This window comes from Montipora foliosa, chromosome 12 (genome assembly GCF_036669935.1).
Source record: "Montipora foliosa isolate CH-2021 chromosome 12, ASM3666993v2, whole genome shotgun sequence".
NCBI lineage: Eukaryota > Metazoa > Cnidaria > Anthozoa > Scleractinia > Acroporidae > Montipora > Montipora foliosa.
The window spans coordinates 18,057,316-18,079,815 of NC_090880.1; the positions used below are offsets into that span (position 1 = coordinate 18,057,316).

The following is a 22,500-nucleotide window of genomic DNA, read 5'->3' on the forward strand; positions in this document are numbered from 1 at the left end:
ACAACAAAGCACGAAACAAAAATGAGGCGATAAAACAAAAAATTTATATATCTAGTTAGTGTCATTAACCTCACGATTACTTATTACAAATTAAAGAAACCTACCAATTTAAAACTACCGATTAATTCATGGATAGATAATAAAGTTTTCTGCTGATAAAGTCATCATTTCTTTCTTTTTTTTGAGAAAAATAATGTATAAACGACTTATATATTCCAGACATCAGTTAAACACAAATCATTCCCCATTACTTGCAGGTTTTATTTTAAAATTGCTGTCATACCTATACTACAAAATGGCAAAAACCAGAAAATCGATTGCAAAACAAAAGCGATTTCATTTGACGAAAGAGAGAAATGATCCTCGCATTTATCTTTACGATTTAAACAATAGACCCTTTGCAGAAAATTTAAATTAAAGTGCACCTAAACCGAAATATTTTTAGTCTACAATATTGATCTCTCCACGGAAAGCAAACATGTTTGACGATTCAAAAATTACGCTTTTTATAGAAGCGCAAAGTTATCTAAACGAGCAGTAATTTGGACCCACGACCGTGATGTGAGAGGCAAGGGTCTATTCTCGCTTTTACGTCACAAAACGGCTTTGCAATGCAAAATGTCTTTGAAAACAGGAATGCAAAGCAGTTAGTGACGTAAAATCGAGAATAGACCCATGCCTCTCACATCACGGTCGTGGGTCCAAATTACTGCTAGTTCTGCCTAGTTTATATACGTGGCTAGCACGGCACAGAAAAGGGAAGTTCTGCGTAACAATGCTGACATATGTTTGCTTTAGATGGGGAGATTTATATTAGGAACAAAAAAACAATTTGGGTTTAGATGTCCCAGTGCGCAATTTGCGTCACAGTATCGTGGTATTTGTACCATGTGATCACTAAGCTGCAAAGGGCCCATTGTCTCTTAAAGACACCTGCAAAATTCAGGCAGCCTCAACGGGATTCGAACCCGTGATCTCTGCTATGCGGGTGCAATAGAGCGTTTTCACTCACGTGACTAAAATAAATGCTAATTTGATGAAACAAAATAAACTATTTGCATAAAAATAGAGTTCAATTCCCAGAGGATTAGTTTGGAACACCAACATGGCCGCCGTTTCTTTGTTTTGGAACACCAACATGGCTGCCGTGACGTCATGTGAAAACGCTCTATTCTCTGCCATCTGAGCCACTCAGTTGGGAGCAGGTCAATTTGTTGGGCTCATGTGCTCCCGTGAAAGGACTTTATTGCACCTTTTATAATTAACCTTGCGGACTCTTTTAAGTTCTAATTTCGTTTTTTGCCGCCGTGAATCACTGCAACCGCGCGTCATAGGGCCACATGACACGTTGTGATTGGCGGATTTCCATCCATTTAGGTTTCATCGTAAATATGACTTGCGACAATAAAGCTTCATAAGCTATGCAAGATTAAGATCAAAAAACAAATCTAAACTATTGTTCAGCCTAAAATTTGAAAACAGGTTCTTATTTTCTAAAGCGAAAAATGTGTGCAATTGGCAAATAAGATCAATTGACATTTACAGTTCTCTTTGAGGACAAAGGCCATTCACCACTCCGACTTCCCATGTTGAAAATCAAGTAAAATAGCTTCTTAATAGGTATGCAGTTATATAAAAGTTACACAAAAAAATATGAAAATATGAAAAATATGCATTTTCTTTAAAACAATTAATTTCTTGGTCTGTTACCCCGACATACAACGGTTTGCAGCGAGTTTGAAAACACCCCTTAGGTGACTATGGCGTAATAATCGCCTCAAGTGTAACCAATCATTGCAAAGAATCTTCAATAATCACCTAGTATGGTGATGAATGAAATTAGGGGATAATTTCACGCGCGTTTTGTCACTCATCATCATGTTCTCCAATGGACCTTTTTACAGTGTTATGTACTTAGTTACCTGGCCTTAAAATGAAGGTGAGACTGGTGCTAATTAGTTTGAATTTCCATATTTTAAAAAAATGTGGTTTTTATCAAGACAAAGTCATTTCTAATCTCTCTTTCATTTATAGCCCAGGTAACTAAGCACAACTGTAAAATGGTTTATTCTCATGTAACACGTTAACTGAATAGCGTCTTGATCTTAAGTATCCTTTGTTAGGACAAAAGACACGATAAGCGACAAGTTAAAGGGGGCACAGTTTTTGAGTGGATGCAGAAGTTGCTACTAATCATTGACTCCTCAACCGCACTGACGTTAAATATCGTCTGATGTTAGAGTAAAATCTTTCAATGGGATAACTTATTAATGGTCTGCGAATGTTGGTTGTGCGTATGTTTGCGTCGCCAGTGTGGACCAGGCTTAAAAAACGAAGCCGCTTTTGAAAGGTTGATTTTGAGCACATCGCGGGCGTACAAACCAGAAGCTCTATTCACTACTTGCACAATCCCATAATACACCTCTATTACCCCCCCCCCCCCCATTCCCCTCCCAAAAAACTTTTGCATAACCATTGTTTGCAATTTCTCCTGGGACATGAAAATGTCCCAAAGAGAAGTCGAAAACAATGCCTATGTATATTTTGGGGGGTAAAAGAGGTGTATTATGGGATTTGTGCAAGTAGTGAATTCTATGAATATGCAAAGTTAATACTGATCACATTTTTACAGGCCGGTTCAGAGTCCGAGTTCAGAAGTGACGTCATGCCACGTGACGCCGCGAACTGGTTGACGACCTTCAGTTTGTTTGCAAAATGGGGGGACGAGAGAGTATTAGCCATTATCAAAAATACCATAATACTCTTCGTTTGTCCCTTAAAAATTTTCCATAAGCATTGTTTCCAGTTTCTCTAGGGACCATTGTAAGTCCCAAGAGAAAATAAAAACAATGCTTATGCATGGAAAATTTTGGAGGGCCAACAAAGAGTATTCCTAAAAACTAGGATTGGCAAGGCACGATCAGCATACAACATACTAAAAAAGGTATGGAACTCCAGAGAACTCGGCACATCCACCAAGGTACGTTTGTTTAACTCAAACGTTAAGTCGGTATTGTTGTACGGAGCAGAATCATGGCAGACAACCAAGGCAGAAGATCCAGACTTTTATAAATCAGTGCTTACGTAGAATCCTAAGAATCCACTAGCCAGAAACCATCAGTAATGAGAACTTATGGGCAAGGGCGCAGCAAACTCCAGTAGAAGAGGATATCCGGCGAAGGAGATGGAGATGGCTTGGCCATATGCTACGCAAACCACCTAGTAGCATTGGCCGTCAAGCCCTGAACTGGAACCCCCAAGGTCAACGAAAGAGAGCGAGACCGCGGAACACCTGGCGACGGGAGCTTGAAAAGGATATTAAGAGGACTGGACACACATGGAAACAAAGTGAAAGGATAGCAGAACTTAGCAAGTGCTCTTGGTATCCAAAAAGAAAATTGGGAATAACCATGCATTTTTCAGAGATAATTAAGCTTTAATTTGGAAAAGAACGCCATACATTGCTTTGTATTTCTAAGCTTTTTACAAATACTGTTGATTAATTATCTTCGAAAAATGCGTGGTTACCCCCAATTTTCTTTTAGGATTTCAATATCACTTGTTAAGATCTGCTTTCCCTGTACATTCAGTAAACCGCTCAAAAATACCTTTGAATTAGTAGGCACCGTCCTTATGCTGCTTTTCAGGCCTGAAAACCCCCTAAATTATTTTCCCAACACTTGAGGATAGTTAGCATATGATTATTAAAGATTTAAACTAAAAGAAACAGTTCTAAATCAAACGCAATTTCCTTTTGACTAACTCGTACCTTCCGCTACGACTTTTCGATTTATAGTCGTCGCAGACCAACTTGCGCGATGAGTTGAGCACGCTGAGCTGCGCAGTACGAATGCGCAGCAATCAAAATCCCAGAACTCTTACTTGAAGTCGCACTCGTTGTCGATGCCAACATTCTCTATCTTACACCATTTGACGACTTGAAATAAATGAAGAGGACGACAGCACGTGACGTTGGATTTTCAACTCTCTCTTTATGTTTCTATTTTTTTTCCATTCAAGTACATGCCAAATTAGATTTACAGTGTAGATATGGAGTGACTTGGAGCAATTGCTTGCTACCGTCAATAAGGTACATGCATTTAATTTGAATTTTCAAATCACCTTTAATTTGGTGAACATGTGGATAAGATTTTTTTTCCGAAATTTATTCGGTCAAAGCGGTAGGCATTTTCAATTTCCTTAGACTGATTGCACATCTGATCTCTACCACAATTTCATAATCAAGGCAAATCTGTCAGAATTAGGTAAACATTCAATAGTAGTTGAGTATTATTTACAGCAAGACAATTCGACTAAACTACAAACCCTCGATACGTGCTCAGTTGCCTTCTAGAAAACGATTGGTACGTCAACACCGTTGCTCTTTTCTTCGAGGCCCTACTGTAACTTCAGTGTTCACAGTTTGATCACCACGTTCATGTCAATTGCTTATCTGATTGTCTGCCGTCCATTTTGATTTCCCCGCACCCACTCGATGCCGACCCCACTCGATGCCGACCGTACGCCCTTCGTCTAGCCGAACGTAACGGGCCGGGTGTTATCCAAAAGAAGAGGCTGTGTGAAGGGAACCCATAATGATTGCTTTGCGGGTTGCGTGCCTCCAACAAATAAATAAATAAATAAATAAATAGGTTTTTATAGCTACGACGACAGCGACGGCTAGGGCATCTGCTCAAAAGGTTTTTTCAGTGGTTGTTCATTTCTTTGTTTTACTCTGCAAACAACACCAACAACGGGGAATGACAATACTTGAAATACTCGAGGTTTTATGTAGGAGCATGTGACAATAAAATTTCAGTTTTCTCTGTCTCCAAACAACCACACGTGATCCATTTAAATTTTATGCGAAGAATGTTGGGTACACTGCAGGCCGTGAATAACGCGGAATGAACGGAAAGTTTAATTTTTAGTTTTCGTTTTTGTAGCCACCGTCATCGTCCTTGCATAATTAAGCATCCAAGAAACGACAGCGCCATATGACGAACAAAATTCAAACATGATTATTTTTTCTCCATGGTCAGGTCACAATCAAGCGAAATAATTTGTAAATTAATTCAATTGAATTGGCTACGTAGCCGTCGTCGTACTCCTCACACCAAAGGACGTCTATTGTTTTCTCGGCGTTTTCCCTCGTAAAGTTTTCTGCGTAGATCATTTTCGGTGTGGTTGCTTCGTCTTGGGAGTTTTGCTTTGCTCTGCTACAGTCACTGGAGGTACCATTATCCACATAGTGGAAACGATATCGTCAAGATCAAAATCTGTGACATGTGTCTCTGTTTCACCGATCAATTTTGCCTTTTTCATCGGTGCCTGTGCGTAAATCCTAAACCGAAGAGTACTGTCCATTAGTTCTTTCTCCGTCACCCCACGCATTACGAACGTTTCGTTAATTGTGACGTCGGAAGTTGCCTTCGTCTTCGTTTTAAATCGATATCGCTTCGAAGGCATCAACGTCAGATGAACGGACATCGCCGAAGTAGCGCTGCTATGAGAGATTGACTCCGGAAAGTCTTGTACGCGAATAACAGTCACTTCCAAACGCTGAGCAGTCTGGGAAAAGCTGACGGATATTTGCAACTTTGCAACACAAATGATTTCGCCTCTCGATCCACGAAGTTTTCTTGCCGATATGGGCGAATCCTTAGGACTTGTCCCGTCACCGTAGGCGCTTAGCACACTCATATAGCCCACAGCTTTCACAGCTTCGATGGCGGGTCTATCCCACGTCGTCAGCTTCCTACGGGGCGGAGACTTAGCCGGTTTCTCCGGTAGCAAATCACCCATACTTCTACTCTTCTCTCGTGTTTCGTTTCCCCAAGGTTGTTCCACGTAATACTTTGCTGATTTCTCGCTCGCTGTAGTTTCTTGTTCCATGAAATCCGTACTATCATCAACCCCAATGGCTTCTTCGGCCAAGACGGGTGACTGTCCCAATTCCACGTAGTTTGCACGTTTAGTTCCGCTCAGTTTATCGCGATCCATTTTACAGAAATCGGAATGAAGAATCTTGTATAAAATAAACACAAACACTAGACATCCTCCAAGGAATGATAGGAATATTATTGCAGGTTGGGGAACTGCGGAAAAAGAAATATAACAACGCAGACTTTAAATTTGGCAGTAGAACTAGTCACACTTCAGTCAAGTGTGTTTGACTATAGAGCACCTGTCCAGTTTGGAATTCTACAGAAACGGCCACTTCTGCGGGAGCCCATGACTAGCTATAGTTGCGATCAACTCCCATACTATCCCTATGTTACAGCATTTTTACAGACCGATCTATTTTTAGACTACCTTTTCCACGAAAAACAAAGGCAATGACGGTTCGGTGACGCTATGACGTTTAGTTCGTTTCTTGTGATTGGTCATCGGGCTCCTGCGGGAGTCTCATTCGCGGGAAATTCGATCTAAAAATAAATCGGTCTGTGAAAACGCCGTGACAGGAACATTGTTTTTGTTGTTCCAAGTCAATTGATAGTAAAGCATCTTAGCGAAATCAGTCCAGGACTGAAACAGCCGCGCTCGTGAACGAATTGCGCATACACTCATTCCAAGAGCTACTCGTGTTCATTTGGATTCGCATGGGATCGAGGTGAAGTGCTCCAGATACGTAGATAGATGTACAAACATGGCGGCCAAAATGTGAACACTCGAGTGGCATTGACTGATACCCGCGTGAGTGATTTCAACGACATTTGTACACGTTCTCCTTCGTCGAACGCAATTAAACTCAAACAGTCATCTGGTAAACCGCTTGCATTTTCTTTCAAAAGCGTGGTCTATTCTGTGATTGTTGAGTTTGTTGCGATAATAGAGAGATTTGGCATGACGTTAGGGACTTTAAGATCTACGACGCGGTGGTCAACAAGAACACCACGAAACAACAATATCATTGGTTAAAAGAGGAAAAATAATCGTGTTGCACGTGCGGCACGCATTTTAGCACATAAACGTGCGGTTCTCTGCAAAACAGCGACGTGAAATCACCAAATGTGAGGTTTTGACGACAACGTGAGCGTTCAAATGTGAATATTTGGTTCTCTATTTTTGCTCTGAAACCGCTCGTTTATTTTTAGGATACTTCGCCCACATTGTAGGAAGCGAACGAAACCTCGAGAAACTTACGATAGTGCAACGTTATATTTTGAGGTGACGTTTTCGTCAACGTCGGCGTCGTAGATCTTAAATTCCCTGTTTACGTGATACGACAGACGTCGGCTTGCCGTTTCACGTTTCACGTAAAATAAAGAGAAGGTTGTGAAAACTCGCAGTCTTTTTAAACAAACAAACAAATTCTTTATTAGGTCTAAAAATTTTACACTCTTTTGCCGGCAATTAGCGAGGGCTATTCGAGGAGGGCAAAAGAGGAAAAATGAAATTTAAAAGCCCCATAAATTATATCAAAGTAATTATATTAATTATATCAAACTAATTATATTAATTATATCAAACTAATTATATTAAACAAACCTAGAAGCAATCTAGTTTGTTGTTTTTAGACATTGTTTGCAGAAAAAGACCCTGTATGAAATGAAAATCCTTACGCGTCAAATTTTGAGAGTTGAGATGAAGCTGTTTTGTAGGCAAACGGAGAGTCATCACGAGTTCATGAAGAAAATACGGCAAGGAGTCAGTTTTGAACTTATGACCATGAAACCTAATTTTTCCTCCTTTCACATACCGGACAATGATTTTGGTACTTTTTTTTTTCGCAAACAACTTCTTATGTAGAAGAAACATTTTCACGTATACGGCAAACGGGAAAATGCCTGCTTTCTCGTCGAGACGGCAAGCAGCAGCCGGCAAACGTAGAAAATGGCGGGAAAATCATGGTCACGTGGTCACTTTTCCCATTCGCGTTCCACGTAATTGCCAACGAGTCAGGCCTTCTGAAGACAGAAGGCCTGGCGAGGCGGCAGCTTATAGAGCCGCGAGAAGATTTTTAGGCGGACGAAATCTCAGAAGCGCTTCAAATTTGAGTGTAATGTAGACCAAAAGCTGTAATGTAGACCAAAGCGATGAAATGTTGACCGTAGCGATAACCAATGAGAGTGCCGCACGAGTACGCCGCGTGATGTTTGCAGCCGCCAGGCGCCAGATCACGCAAGCTTGGCTCGTTGGCACTTTAGCGCCAGCTATAACTAGTATAAAGGAAAATAACGCTCATGTCATCAAGAGGTTTGATCGCTACGAGCAATCTATGTCAGAAATAATTACTATTCTCAGAAAAGGGTTTGGTTACTAGTAAGGGATAATAAATATCCTGAGGCAGTCGGCACTAATTTAAGGAAAGCCTACTGAGTATTGCATTCCGGCAGAACCTCAATTGAAGAGACGAAACTTGTTACGCCAATTTTATGCAGGGCTTAGCTACAGTAGTCCTTATGAAAACTGCGCCTTCCAAGTCGTTTTAAATTTGGTCAATCGTACGATGTAAGGACTGTTCATGGACGAAAAAGGTGTCGCCAAAGTCACGACAGAAGAGAAAATTTATTTACTTTTCTAACACCCAAAAAATAGAAAGAACTTTTTGAAAAATTAAAGGCTATCATTATGGCGCCCGGTAGTTTGATTTAGGATCGAATTGTGATCAAGTAGATCCGAAGTGACAAAAAATCAGAAAGCGAAAAAAAAGTTTTCAAGAATGGGATTTGAAGATAAAAATCGTTTGAGCCGCATTAAGCACGGAAAAAAAAAAAAAACCTGGAAATCAAAAGAAGAAAGTTTAAAAAGGAAGGGCAGGACATACAAGGTGGTGCAAAAATTTGGACGAAAAAAAAAAGGCAAATCCGTGACCAATTTAGGAAAAGTACGGATGGTTTAGAAAGACGGGAGGTTTTTTGAATTTTCGTGAGGAGAAGAGAAACTAAAAACTACGTGCTAATAAGATCTAATTACTCAAGAAAATTACATTTTTGGATTAGCATGAGATGTGACAAGAAGCATAAAAACCGACTTAAATTAAATGCATAAGATTTTGTTTGATTTAACGAAACATACATATTACTTGCATCGATACTGTTTTAAGCTTTGTAAATCATCGGGCAAATTTAAAAAAACCATGAAGTCGGGAAAGTTATTTGAACAGGTAAATAAAAAAAATAAACTAAAAGCTATAACCTATTATCGGAGAACAGATGTCTTTAAGATGCAAAAATTGAACGAACCCACAGTTGAAATGTATTCACTGGGAATGAAGACATAATAAAAAAGTCAAATAATCACACCTTGCAACATCCAAACTTTTTTTATGAAGAAAATATCGATTCTGTTATTGGTAAAAAAAAAAGAAAATGGCGAAGCTTAAGTTGACTGTCTCAATTATCCTCGACACAAAAACTATTCTGCCCACAGAATTATTGTTAATCTGCACAATATCTCATTTCCAATTTAAGAGACGCTAGAAGTTTTGAATTTCAAACATAGGAGTCGACCAATATTTTTCTTCATTTTAACTGACAAGAAATGTTTCAATTCAATTATTATGTAATATTATTAACGAAGGGTTTCTAACATTGAAATCCGAACTTTTGATTTAAAATCGCATATTTCTTTCTTTTCTGTTCCATCACGTCAAATTAAAAGGCGTCTTTTTTAGATACTGAAATGGGGTCGGTTTACGAACCCGGAACTTTTGAAACAAAAGCTAAAAATTTGCATTGTTCTAGTTTTCATCTGAGCCATTTTCATTTGTTCACCAGTTGCCATGTATTTAATTAACAAATGCCCGAGGTTGTATATTTAAAATGTGGCGGACATCTTAAGTCTGCGCTAAATTATGTCAACGGCTGCCAAGCGGAATGCGTATGTTTATATTGAATATGATTTATGCTCGATTTTCTCATGTCACTCTCGAGATTTCGTTTTAGCAAAATATCGAACGAATGTTGCTGGAAATGCCGGGAAAACAACACTCGCCCTTTGCAAACAAAATTGACTTTTACTACTTCATGAAGAGAGTTCTTATTGTTACAAATAAAGACGTATTTATGAAGTAAAGTTCTTAAGAAAGGTCGAATATACCAAAAGTTATGTTTTTCTTATAAGATCATATTAATATTCGACACAGGGTTAGGCTATAAGAACTTTCAGTTATTCTGATATTTTAATACTTGTTTTTTTTTCCAATGGCAGAAAAAACTGAAAATCAGTTGAAAATTGCCCTTACCATGAAAGTGCTGACTCGCTGTCGTCGGATCTTCTGATGGCTCCGTTGTCGAAGGTGCCTTCGCTATGCCGACTTCCAGCATGAACAAAATAGCAACAGCGAAGATACAAGCTTCCATTTTAGGGATCGAACTCAATCAAACCAAGCTTAGCATGTCCTCGATGATCTTTCTCCGTCGCAGACAAAGAAAACTTTCCTATAACAAACAAAATTAAGGGTTTGTGGCGTAAGAAATGAAAAACCATGGGAACCTATATTACGAACACATTCACGATCACTTACTTTTCAAACCAACATCATTTGATTGATAAGCCAGCAATAGCTTAAAACTCGTCTTTTGTTAAAAAAATTGGAATAGTTTCGCCAACCCGTGCCTTGCGCTAATCCAATAAAATAAAATCTGTCAAACCATGTTCTGGTGTGCGAAGTTTTCAAATTTTCAATTGCCGTTTTTCTCAAACCGGAAAAATACTCACGGGGGAGTTTTAAAAGGCATGCTTACGTATCAGATATTTTGCCTTTTTTATGTATGAATACCTGTCGAGGTTACATCACAACTACTTTGCATAACAGAGGAAATGATCTGGTCAAGTGAACGAGGACAAAGCATTGAAAAGCGATGAAAGAAGCACAATTCAAGAACACTTGCTATCCTTCAAAATACTGAAGCGTTTGCCGGCTCAATTTATATTATTAAGAGGTATATTGTATTAAAGCTCCACCATACACTGGCTGTTTTTTTTTTTTTTTGAGTCTCCTGGAAAGTTCTTTTCAAAAGCGCTTTCTTTTTGAACAGGGTGCTGCCAATCAAAGCAAGTTTTAAGTCGTGTTTTGAATATTAAACATGAATATGTTCCTGTACTAATGACACACAACTTAGCCACGCCAAGGTGCCATTACCGAGGGCAACTGAGTTGTAATTTGCATGGGTTTTGGGAGCATATTCCGGGGCGCTGCTCATCATAGACCAAGAAATCCGTAACACTTCTTTTTAGCTGAAATTTTATCGAAGTTCAGGAATTTTCCCGCGTGCCGTCTTGATCGCAATTGCCGAAATTGCAACCATTTTTTGAGCGATTACCCCAATTTTTAATTTGACTTGAACCTGTAATTTATTTCAAAGGAAGTCAAACATGACAGTTAACTCTCACATTAGAGGCAACGTGATATGGTGAAAATTAACAGGTAAAATCGTTTCACTGCGTCATTTTGACACTTTCTGCCCACTCGCTTAATAATATTGCCATATGTTTACTTAAGTCTTTAAATGAAAGATCGTGATTTGGAGACAGTCTGTTACGGTCGAATTCACCAGAGAATTTGATGAACTAACTGACAAGTATTATTATAATTATTTTCTTTTTCTTTTTAACGCAATCTTCAGCCCCAATCGGCTTCAAATCCACACGCGACACTTCTTACGCTTCTTACAGCATAAAATGTGACTCGAGTGCGAGAAACTTGAATATCTCGCCCGACCAAGACGGAACGGATGGAGACACAACATCTACATCTACATTCATAACTTGCAACATCCTGAATAAGGGCATTTTGCAAGTGACATAAAAAATAAAAATAAATAAACATAATAAAAAAAAAGGAAGTTTACTGGTTCATTAGGGCGAACACCACAGCTCTTTTGAAACAGTGAATTGAGTTCGAGTTGAATTATGTCCACATGTAAACTGTTCCAATCTTTAATCGTTCTCGGCCAAAAGCTGAACTTGTATGCATCACATGTTGCTTGCAGTGGAATAAACTTAGTGGATGGGAGTGGTGGGTCCGTTGGAGTTGCTGGTGCTGGGTAAAGGTCGGAACAGAAATTTGTACAGCATGCATCGCCTTGCTATTCGCCTCAGGCTGTGCTGTAATGTTGGCGAGTGTAAACAGTTCAATGCTTGGTGAGATACAGCCATCCTCTCTTGAGTAGAAAGAAATAGTTCTGGAGTTTTCCGAGGATCTGCAGTATTTTAATAAGTCTAAGCACTGAATTGAGAAAGATCAGTCCATCAGTGAATGTGATGATAAGCTCTGAAAAAATACAATAATTATCACACTTTGAGAATTTTTGAGCAGTTTGCGTCATTGCTTTTGTCGATACCTGAAGCAAGATATCCGGGTTGAAATCTCTCCCTCAGCATTATGAATCTTTTCCTTGTTTTCATGTGTAATCGCATTTCAAATTGGTAGGGAATCGCAACAAAAATTCAGCCCGGTGGGCGGAGCGAAATTTCAGCCCGGGCTGAAATTCACCATGAAATCAGGCCCTAAGAGGTAGAGCCGATAATGTCTGAGAGGTCTTGGGCAGAGAAATTGAAAAAAATTGCACGCGTAACGTCCTATTCGTTTCTGCTGTCATAATTCATAAGGCTTTTTTTTTCCTCCGAGCAGAAGCGTTGCTTGCACGCTCCAGTTTTGGTACATGTACATGTATACTCACTCTAGGCCTAGTACAATAACCTGTAGCGGTGACACGTAAATCATTTGCTACCTTATTTTAAAACATGAAGGAACGTACGAACCTTTTCCAGAAGAGAAGAACACAGTCCCGGCAATGGTGGTGAACGTTTCTTCACTGAAGCGTTGGACGGGTGGATGAGATCATAAATGGATTGAAAACAATTACCATTATCCATTCATTGCATGGGCAAATTCATCTACATAACGTCGTTCACACTTGCTGAATAAGCATGCTCTAATCGCAGGTTGTTTGGCTGGCGCAGCGTTGTTACGTGCATGGACAAGAAATGGGAAGCGTCGAAACACTGGCAGCTAACACACAGTCACATCATTTCATTAATAGCAGTATTCACATTAGAGGACGGGAAATTCGTCCGTCTGACGAGTTTCCCGTCCTAGTGTGAATTCGCGATGAAAAAGTTATCTGACTTACCGACATGCATTCACATTAGGACGAGTTTTTAGGACGGGTACTGGTGCGAGATGTGCGTGGTTACCTAGCCAGCAGTCAAATCGGCGCATTTTCTCTTAAAACTAGACCTAGAAACCCGTCTAAGCGTGAATTCGTGATGCATTTTGACGAGTTTCTCGTCTAGTCGGGAAACTCGTCGACTCACGAAAGATAAGTTGACGGGTAAATTTGGACGAGTTTCTCGTCTAAAACCCGTCCCGACCCGATTTCACACTTTGACGGGAAACTCGTCTAACACGAGAAACCCGTCCAAGACGGGTTACTCGTCTCTAGTGTGAATTAAGCAATTGCAGGAGCTATAACAAATCGCGAGTTTACCTACCGCTTCGTCTATATTGCTGGTCGCTGTAGTTCCTGTAGACTGCATTCTTTTCTTATAAGAACCTTCAGGCTGAGATCAACTAGACTTTTAAGAGCATACTGAGAGCATTCCCAAGATGTGGGTAGTTGGGAACGTCTGTTGCTCAGTTTGAGTTTTTTTCTTGTGAGTAGTATTGATAAAGAAAAAAAGAAATGTGACACTGTAGTCCGACATGACTATTAACTCGAATGCTCAGGGACGTTTCTTAACATTCGTATTGCATTAAATCATTATACACCGAAGAACTCAGTTTGTAGTCGAACTTAGTTTAGCACATGCTAAGAACCTTTTCAGCAATTTCTTTTCCAGGGTCTCTCTCCTTAACGACAAAGGAGGCAGGGAAGAGAGATCCTCTGAACGAGGTTGCCTCTTCAGGCTCAAATCGCCAAAAAAATAACTTTTGGCCTCAGGCCCAATATCTCTTATTAAAAAAAAAAAAAGAGAGTGTATGTCAAGATATCGTGGATTAAAATGAGTTCAGAAATATTTCCCTCAACAAGGATTTGTTTTCTCTCCGCGGCGGCAGAATTAATATTTGGCGGTCCGATTCCTAACCGGGAAACTTTTCGACAGATTTAAAATATGTAGGCCACGAAACCTAGCCTACAATCTAAGCCAGTTACGTGTTGAAAGGGAACGTTTACTTCAACGAAAAAATAACTTGAAATCACAGCAAATCACCCTTACGGTATTTTCAAAGAAAGTGTTTGTATCCGAAATAAATAAGCTTTAGATTCGGCAATCAGATGGAATAATAGTGACGTGAAACGGTTGCCCTATTGTTATTAGATAAAAGCTCTTTGTGTCAGAACAATAGGGCAATCGTAACGTCACAATTATTCAAAAATGGCTGCGCCCGCGAAATTTGAAAGTGAAAATAAGCGATCTTAAAATTTACTTTTCTTGATGTAAACACTGTTTTAAAATCGAATTTTGAACAAATGTTTAAACTAATTTTGTAGTAAGAGTGGAGGTTCCTTTAAAATTCAAATCATGATAATTACCAGCTAAATGCAACACAGTTCGAACACATTTCAGGAGCTCCATTTTCACCCAAATTCTATCTTTCCTTTGCCTTGATAGTATATTACCCGTTCTGTTGTCAAAATCCGGTCAGTTGAAGATTTGCCCATTCTATGGCTTTGATTGTCCTGTAGTCACTCGACCAAACGCAACCCTGTGGTTTTTTCCAAGAGGAGGATAGAATACACCTTAGATTAAGATCACCATTCAAGCAAAGGCAGAAAAACTGTTCCTTCTCCCCTGAAGTAAGACACACTTAGCAAACGAGACAAAAGCGCAGGGATGAGGAAATGGAAGGGATAATTATTTGTTTCGTTATGTTTACGCCACTTCCGGTTTACCCTAATCACGTTTCGGTGAAGAGCATCCTTCAGCAAGACCGACTGCCTCATTTTGAAACAAAATTCGTTTGCAATTTGATAGTCGTAGCGAGGCTACAAAGGGTTATTAGCACTAAAACAGAAGAATATTTCATTTGGTAAAGACTTGTTTCCATATCTCAAAGGGCCCTTGGACGTTAGGAGACTGGAACAACAAAACAGTTCCAGGCTCCTCACGTCCAAGACTTTGAGATATGGAAACAAGTCTTTACCATTTTATTTGGCCGTCATTATGAGAGAGGTATAGAGGTATATGGTTGAGCCGACATTTCTTTCATTCCATTATCAACGAAGGGTGATTTGTACCCCCAGAAATCCCAGGAAATCTATCAAATATGGAAATGGGCCTAATAAGAATGGAGTTAAATCAATGTCCAGGGACAACAGCACAGAACTGCAGCAAATTATTATTTTATACCATTAACTAAACGCGAGCTGGCCATGAAAAGCAAAACCAACTGAAAATTTTTTAAAAATCCAAAAAAGTAAAGAACAGCACAAAACAACTCCAGCAATCTCAATGATGAAATTTTTCCATCCGTTGCAAAAAAAAAAAAAAAAAAAAAAAAAAAAATTACTTGTTTTTGGATCAGTGATGCAACGCTTCTCAGCAGTGGGAATCCAAACGAATTCAGAACTCAGACACAGCATATATACCGTAAAACTCCGAAAATACGCGCCTCCGTGTTTAAGTCCCTCCAAATATACGCCCCCTAAAGCCGCAACGCAGAAAACCCTCCATTAAATCGCCCCTCCAAATATAAGCACCCCGGGAGCTTGTACTTGGAAAATTGCCCTCAAATACAAAGTAAAACAAAGCAAAAACGGTAAATTTACTTCCAACTATAAGGCTGGCCAATCGATTTGGAAACGCAAATTTCCCTCCGTAGATAAGCCCCTCCGAATATAAGCCCTTCCAAAACTAAGCCCCTCGAAAAGGGCCTTTGAAAAATATAAGCCCCGGGGCTCCTTTTCGGAATTTTACGGTACCTTTTAATTAAAGAATCAAAGCCTATCCACGGCTTTTTGGATAGTATCAAGTTTTATTTTTTAAAGGAATAAAGGATCTCAGCATTGACCACCATAACCGCAACCCCACAAAAACTATGGGCATCCATCCCCGCAAAAATTCAAACTTGTTGTTCTTAAGCCCAAACCTTGGGTAGACTTTCATGTACCGGGCCAAAGTGGTGGAAGACAAAACAACCATTGTTATTCTGATTAGGCCTTGTTGATTAGGTATTATGTTCGCTTTGTTCTTTTGTTTATTCAATTTGTCAGTTCAGACATTCAATTGGTCAATTGATCTATTCAAATGGGCAATTCAAACATTCAATTCGGCAACTGAAACATTCAGTTCGTCTTTTAAACATTCAATTCAGCAATTCAAACGTTCAACTTGTTTATTAATTCAGAATTGAATGTTTGATTGACGAATTGAATGTTTGAATTTAATAACTGCGAGTTTAAATTGCAAGATAGAATGGTTGAATTGAAGATTTGGATTTAAGAACAAGTTTGAATTTTGGCGGGGATGGATACCCATAGAAAACAAAGCAAATTGCTGCATTCTTGTATTGGTTAGCCGTGCTCCCCAAAGACACGATAACGTGAACAATTAAATTGGTAATGCCAATCCATGATAGCAGATCTTTCAACGCCGTCCCCACAAATTTTGTCACGAGCATTTTTGTCTTTGTCAATGAATAAAACAAAACTATTCTTTTATTTCTTTCCTTCTTCTTTTTCCTTCTGCTGGTTGTCCATATCGCTGTTGCTATCACTACCTAGCAACGCAAGTCAACATACGTCAAGTGAGGTAGGCCTGTAACACCAAGGGTAGCTTTCATTCGATCAGTCTGACTACGTAGTTTTCACTGTACCTCCATTCAACCTATCTTTTCCCTTTTAAACACCCGTCGCTTTCCTTCACTCGATTTTCGAGGAAACGGAAATCTACGTAACCCCTTTGGCGCCTCTGTCGATCAACTAAACGAAAAACCTTCTGCTCCATGGCGTATAGCAATCAATAGTTTATCCCTCAGATGCTTCTCTGAGCTGTAACTGGTCAATTTTAACATGTTGAAACACGTAGAGGCCATTGGAATCTACATTAGGACAAATAAAAACATAATCAAATGAACAAGCTAAGTGAGAATATTAAATAGGACCGGGTGGACCAGAGGTAGTGCCGTAAAATAAAGTATTGTATTGTATTAGGAGGGATTACGTTTTTTCAAACGTTGGCCGTGTAGCACTTATATTTGAACAGGCTTAACCGATTAGAGTGTACTGTGAAGTGCTAAGTATCTACCCCATATGAACCATGTGAGCGTTAGCCCTACTGATAGAAATCAATGGGCCCACACAAGGACAGAGAAAACTCTGACCAGGGTGGGAATTGAACCCACGACCTTCGGGTTAGATCACCGCTGCTCTACCGACTGAGCTACAAGGTCAGACGGGAGCAGGCCGTGGGAACTGACGATGTTAAAGTCACGGCAATGAACATGTACAAGTACAAGGAGGGAGTACGTTTTTTCAAACGTTGGCCGTGTAGCACTTATATTTGAACAGACTTAACTGATTAGAGTGTAATATGAAGTGCTAAGTATCTACCCCATATGGACCATGTGAGCGTTAGCCCTACTGATGGAAATGGGCCCACACAAGGACAGAGAAAAACTCTGACCAGGGTGGGAATTGAACCCACGACCTTCGGGTTAGATCACCGCTGCTCTACCGACTGAGCTACAAGGTCAGACGGGAGCAGGCCGTGGGAACTGACGATGTTAAAGTCACGGCAATGAACATGTACAAGTACAAGGAGGGAGTACGTTTTTTCAAACGTTGGCCGTGTAGCACTTATATTTGAACAGACTTAACTGATTAGAGTGTGATATGAAGTGCTAAGTATCTACCCCATATGGACCATGTGAGCGTTAGCCCTACTGATGGAAATGGGCCCACACAAGGACAGAGAAAAACTCTTACCAGGGTGGGAATTGAACCCACGACCTTCGGGTTAGATCACCGCTGCTCTACCGACTGAGCTACAAGGTCAGACGGGAGCAGGCCGTGGGAACTGACGATGTTAAAGTCACGGCAGTGAACATGTACAAGTACAAGGAGGGAGTACGTTTTTTCAAACGTTGGCCGTGTAGCACTTATATTTGAACAGACTTAACTGATTAGAGTGTAATATGAAGTGCTAAGTATGTACCCCATATGAGCGTTACCCCTACTGATGGAAGCGGGACCCCACAAGGACAGAGGAAAACTCTGACCAAGGTCGGAATTGAAATTGTTCAAATGTAAGTGCTACACAGCCAACGTTTGAAAAAACGTACTCCCTCCTTGTACTTGTACATGTTCACCGCCGTGACTTTAACATCGTCAGTTCCCACGGCCTGCTGCCGTCTTACCTTGTAGCTCAGTCGGTAGAGCAGCGGTGATCTAACCCGAAGGTCGTGGGTTCAATTCCCACCCTGGTCAGAGTTTTTCTCTGTCCTTGTGTGGGCCCATTTCCATCAGTAGGGCTAACGCTCACATGGCTCATATGGGGTAACTACTTAGCATTTCACATTACACTCTCATCAGTTAAGTCTATTGAATTGTATTGTATTGTGAAGAGAGCTCCCCGCAACCTTCTACCAATTCTCCGGAAGGCCGAGGGCTCACGGATGAAGTATCAAAACTTTTATACTGGATGTATGTCAGGCTTTTGCACATTGTTAATAGACGCTCCACACAGGTACTGTTTCCAAAAAAAAAAAAAAAACACGAGGCGTAAAGGTTCAAAATGTGAGAGGAAGATATTAATAACAGTTCACTTATATAGAGCACACATCCACTATTTGCTCGAGGCGCTTTACAATATATATATCGCTAAAAATTAAAAAGGCAGCAACAATCATGACAACTAGAATCCAAAAAGAACAATATAATAAAGAGTTACTCTCAATAAATTTGATAAAAAGGAAAGTCCTAAGTTTTTTCTTAAACAACAAAGCTGTACTGGAATGTCGCATTTCCAAAGGAACAGTGTTCCAAAGGTTTGGAGCGCACACGGAGAAGGCTCTATCACCGCATGTTTTAGTTTGGGAAGTTGGCTGTATCAGCAGGTCTAGAATGTTCGAGCGTAAAGACATAGTTTATTAAAATGACCCGGAAGAAGCAGACGTAACACAAGGTATGCAAGGACAGACTAAAGTGCCTATGCAGAAAGACCTGTCAAAATGATGAAGAATGGTGTTTTGTATTTTGGAATACCTTCTTTCATTCCAGAGATATTCAAGATTTTGTTTAAAAAATTGATGACGTCACAAACATCACAGTTGTGTGTAATAAATCGCAAATTTGAAAATATCTCATGCAGAAATATTGGATGGGTGTTGTTCAAACTTGGCAGCAGTAATCTACATTAAGTAAGGTAAAATATGATACCCCCGATGCTGTTGCCATGGCAACAGGTTCTGCTGCTGGGTCTATTTGACGCAGGATTGATCTTGTCGTTTATTGTCGTAATAAGACATGCTCGCTCTCGATAAGCTTATACAGAGATGTAAAGCATTATGGTCAGCACATGCGTTTCAGGTCTGACAATCTGCTTGTGCTCAGTTACCTGTTCAAAATCCAAGATATTTCGTTAATTGTGAAAGAGGGACTAGAAACGAGAGTGTTGCCATGGCAACATCTTAATGGTGTCACTTTGTGCCTTATCTGATGTATATTACTAGTGCCAAGTTTGAACAACACCCGTCCAATGTTTTCGGAGATATTCTCAATCATTTTGGAATTTATTACAGTCATTTGTAATGTTTGTGACTTCATCAAGTTGTTAACAAACTTGAACATCTCTGGAATGAAAGAAGGTATTCCAAAATAGAGAACACCATTCTTCCTCACTTTGAAAGGTCTTTAAAATAAGCAAAATATATTTTTTACATTATAGACACTTAAATATGAAAAACGGCTTCTTTTGCATTTGAATGAAAGGGTAGTTTCTAAAGAAACTGTGGTGCTGCGTCGGTGGGGAAGTAGTATACAAAAATTTGGTTTTATCAACGGAGTTGATAATGTAAATTGGCCACCGTACAGAGATTCTAAAAGCTAATTTGATGACGTTAATAAGCGAGACAGTCTTTGCGTTTAAGTTTTTCTTACAAACTTTGTGGAGAAGAACGATCAGAAAACGCTTCGTTGTCAATGTGATAACAATAGAAAATTTGGGCGCGCACTAGTGCGGAAAAGTTCATCAGAAATTTAGCTGGCTATGTAAAAACGCCGCTGCACGAAGGGGGGGAGGGGGGAGGGGTAATTCCAAATGTTAATCAATCTTGGGCAAAAAAGGCCATTGCGCAGGCGTTAATGGTTTACGACAGTTAATCACTAAATCACTACTTTTGTTCGTGTTAAACTTAGAGGAAGGAGATGTTGACCAAAATCAAGAAAACACCCTGAGGAATCTTTGTTTATTTTTTCGCTGCCCAAAATCCGTTTAAGCCAGGCTCCTGTCTAAAGGGGGATTATATGAAGGCTGCAACACATCCACGCATTGTTGTACTCGAAAGAATATAAGAAGCGTACCTTATTGAGCCCTTGAACCTTTAAAATTGTGAACTTGGTAGCGCCTCCTAAACCCTGATAAGGGAGAGATAAGTTCAGTACACAGAATTTGTAGACGTTTAAAATGTTTTGCTCATTTAGGACGAACGTGCAATGAAGTACAAATCTGTATGCTTTGAATGTCTCGCGCATTTGTGGCAAACGGCTTTCAAAGTAAATACATCACATACTGTAAGAGAAGCAAATCCACCAATAGGGACACAAGGTGAACCAGTGGAGAATTTCATCAGCAAAGCCTTCTCTTCTTCTTTAAGTTTTGACACGACGCTCCAAAACCAAGTGATTTCGTCGTCTGCAGATGAACATCCTTGATACTATGACATAATTTAAATGGTAGTCAGGATTAAATTGCAGTCTTATTCTAAGCTCATGTGGCTGGAAAGGGGAGTACATCTGCTCTCAAAGCGCTGGCTTTTACCGGCGCAAGCACAGGCACAAGAGACATGCGCAAGAGCATTGGCTTGTTACGAAAAGTAGGCTTCACATTTGCTGGTTGACAATGAGACATGTTTGATCCTACTCTGGTTTAAACAAATTTGAATGTATCTTTAAAATTTTGACAACCTTACGTCTTCGTAAAGTTATAGATTTCAATTCTAGTAATAAGTGTACTTCAGGTTAGGTGATCCCATCATCAAAGGAAAGCTTAAGTAGCATTCTATTTAAACAGTCGCGATAGTAGAATTAGCCAATACTTCGAAAAAAACAACCCTTGGCGAAATCGCAAGTCTGTCGGGAAGATTCTCTCCATCATAGATCATACACCTTGTGAAATACAGCACAAATAAACCGCAATAACAGTCGACAATTTAACGCTTCCAAAATCGAAATCATGGCAGTAACAGGCTAATACGATTCACGCTCGCTAATTGCCTCCGAGGTAACCAATTAGAACGCACAAAAAGCACTTATCAATAATTATATGAGTTATGCTTAAGAGCGATTGATTGGACGCTCAATAAAACGACATCAAAAGATAAATTTAATGGCTCATCCGAGTAGATTTACAGTGCTTGATCCGAAGGATTTCATGCAAGGATTAGAATAAATCGACGACATGATACAGGAAAGAAACTTTATTTACGTGTCAGGTTTTTTAGCGATGAAGCACCCACTGGGGACACTGTAAAGTGAAATCAACGAATTAACGCAAATCAAATCAAATGTTGGTTTTTAAGGAGAGAGGCAAACCGGAGTACCTGGAGAAAAACCTCTCGGTGCAGAGTAGAGAATCAACAAACTCAACACATATATGACGCCGAGTCTGGGAATCGAACCCAGGCGAGTGCTCTCACCACTATACCAGCCCTGCACCCTGAAAGAATGCCCACAAAAGGCAACTTCAACCTATAAAACGTCTTTTAGCTGCCCAGATCTCCATCACAAGGAGTTACGGTTGGACGCACACCGATTTAGGTCTTCAAGGTGAAGAACAAAACACTCAAGCGGTACGCGGATACAAAGCACGTTTTACTCTGGCTCGACAATTTGGCTCGCCTTTCATTTGTTGTTTTTTTTTTTCTTTCTTTGTAACTTGTCTAAACTGTATTACTCTGACTAGTGCGTGAATAAACTTGACTTCACTTTGACACTTGAGTGTCCCTCTAACTTAAACAACCATAAACATTTTAAGAACTACTATAACCAAAAAATCAATTCTTCTTTTTCCTTGGTTTCAAACTATGTTAATTTATCACAGTGACCCAGGTTTAAACCTTGATTACAAAAGACACCTGTTTATTTCAACTGGAATTTTCCTATTTGATGATCCGCCATTACTAGCTTTAACATCTTGAGAGAGCTGGATCGAGGAGAAAATGAGGCGAAAAACTCATTACTTTAAGAATGCAATACGTGTCTACTGACGGGGCTGAATTAATATGAAGCACGGGAGTTTCGAACTACTCATGTTCTGCATATATAACAACCTGCATTTACACGCTAAAATTTTAAACTAGTGAGAGTAAATGACGTCACTTTTCCCCAG

The 22,500-nt window shown here is 39.8% G+C and overlaps 2 protein-coding genes across 4 annotated transcripts in view; both read right to left on the reverse strand.

Annotated features, from left to right (window-relative positions):
- Positions 1-3,967: 3,967 nt before the first annotated feature.
- On the reverse strand, positions 3,968-10,848 carry LOC137978705 (uncharacterized). The gene is made up of 3 exons (XM_068825722.1): positions 10,472-10,848; positions 10,190-10,385; positions 3,968-6,098 (listed from the first exon to the last, which is right to left on the reverse strand). Exons 2-3 carry the CDS (start codon positions 10,305-10,307, stop codon positions 5,173-5,175), a joined length of 1,044 nt encoding a protein of 347 aa, XP_068681823.1. The 5' UTR covers positions 10,308-10,385; positions 10,472-10,848; the 3' UTR covers positions 3,968-5,172.
- Positions 10,849-16,633: 5,785 nt separating this feature from the next.
- Positions 16,634-22,500, reverse strand: part of LOC137978706 (E3 ubiquitin-protein ligase HACE1-like) — a 41,135-nt gene continuing 35,268 nt past the window's right edge. For all 3 annotated transcript variants that reach the window (XM_068825723.1, XM_068825725.1, XM_068825724.1), the window contains exons 15-17: positions 20,684-20,827; positions 20,475-20,528; positions 16,634-16,993 (exon numbers count right to left, since the gene is read on the reverse strand). In XM_068825723.1, coding sequence (XP_068681824.1) covers positions 16,871-16,993; positions 20,475-20,528; positions 20,684-20,827 — 321 coding nt within the window. In that variant the 3' untranslated portion in view covers positions 16,634-16,870. The remainder of the gene's footprint in view (positions 16,994-20,474; positions 20,529-20,683; positions 20,828-22,500) is intronic.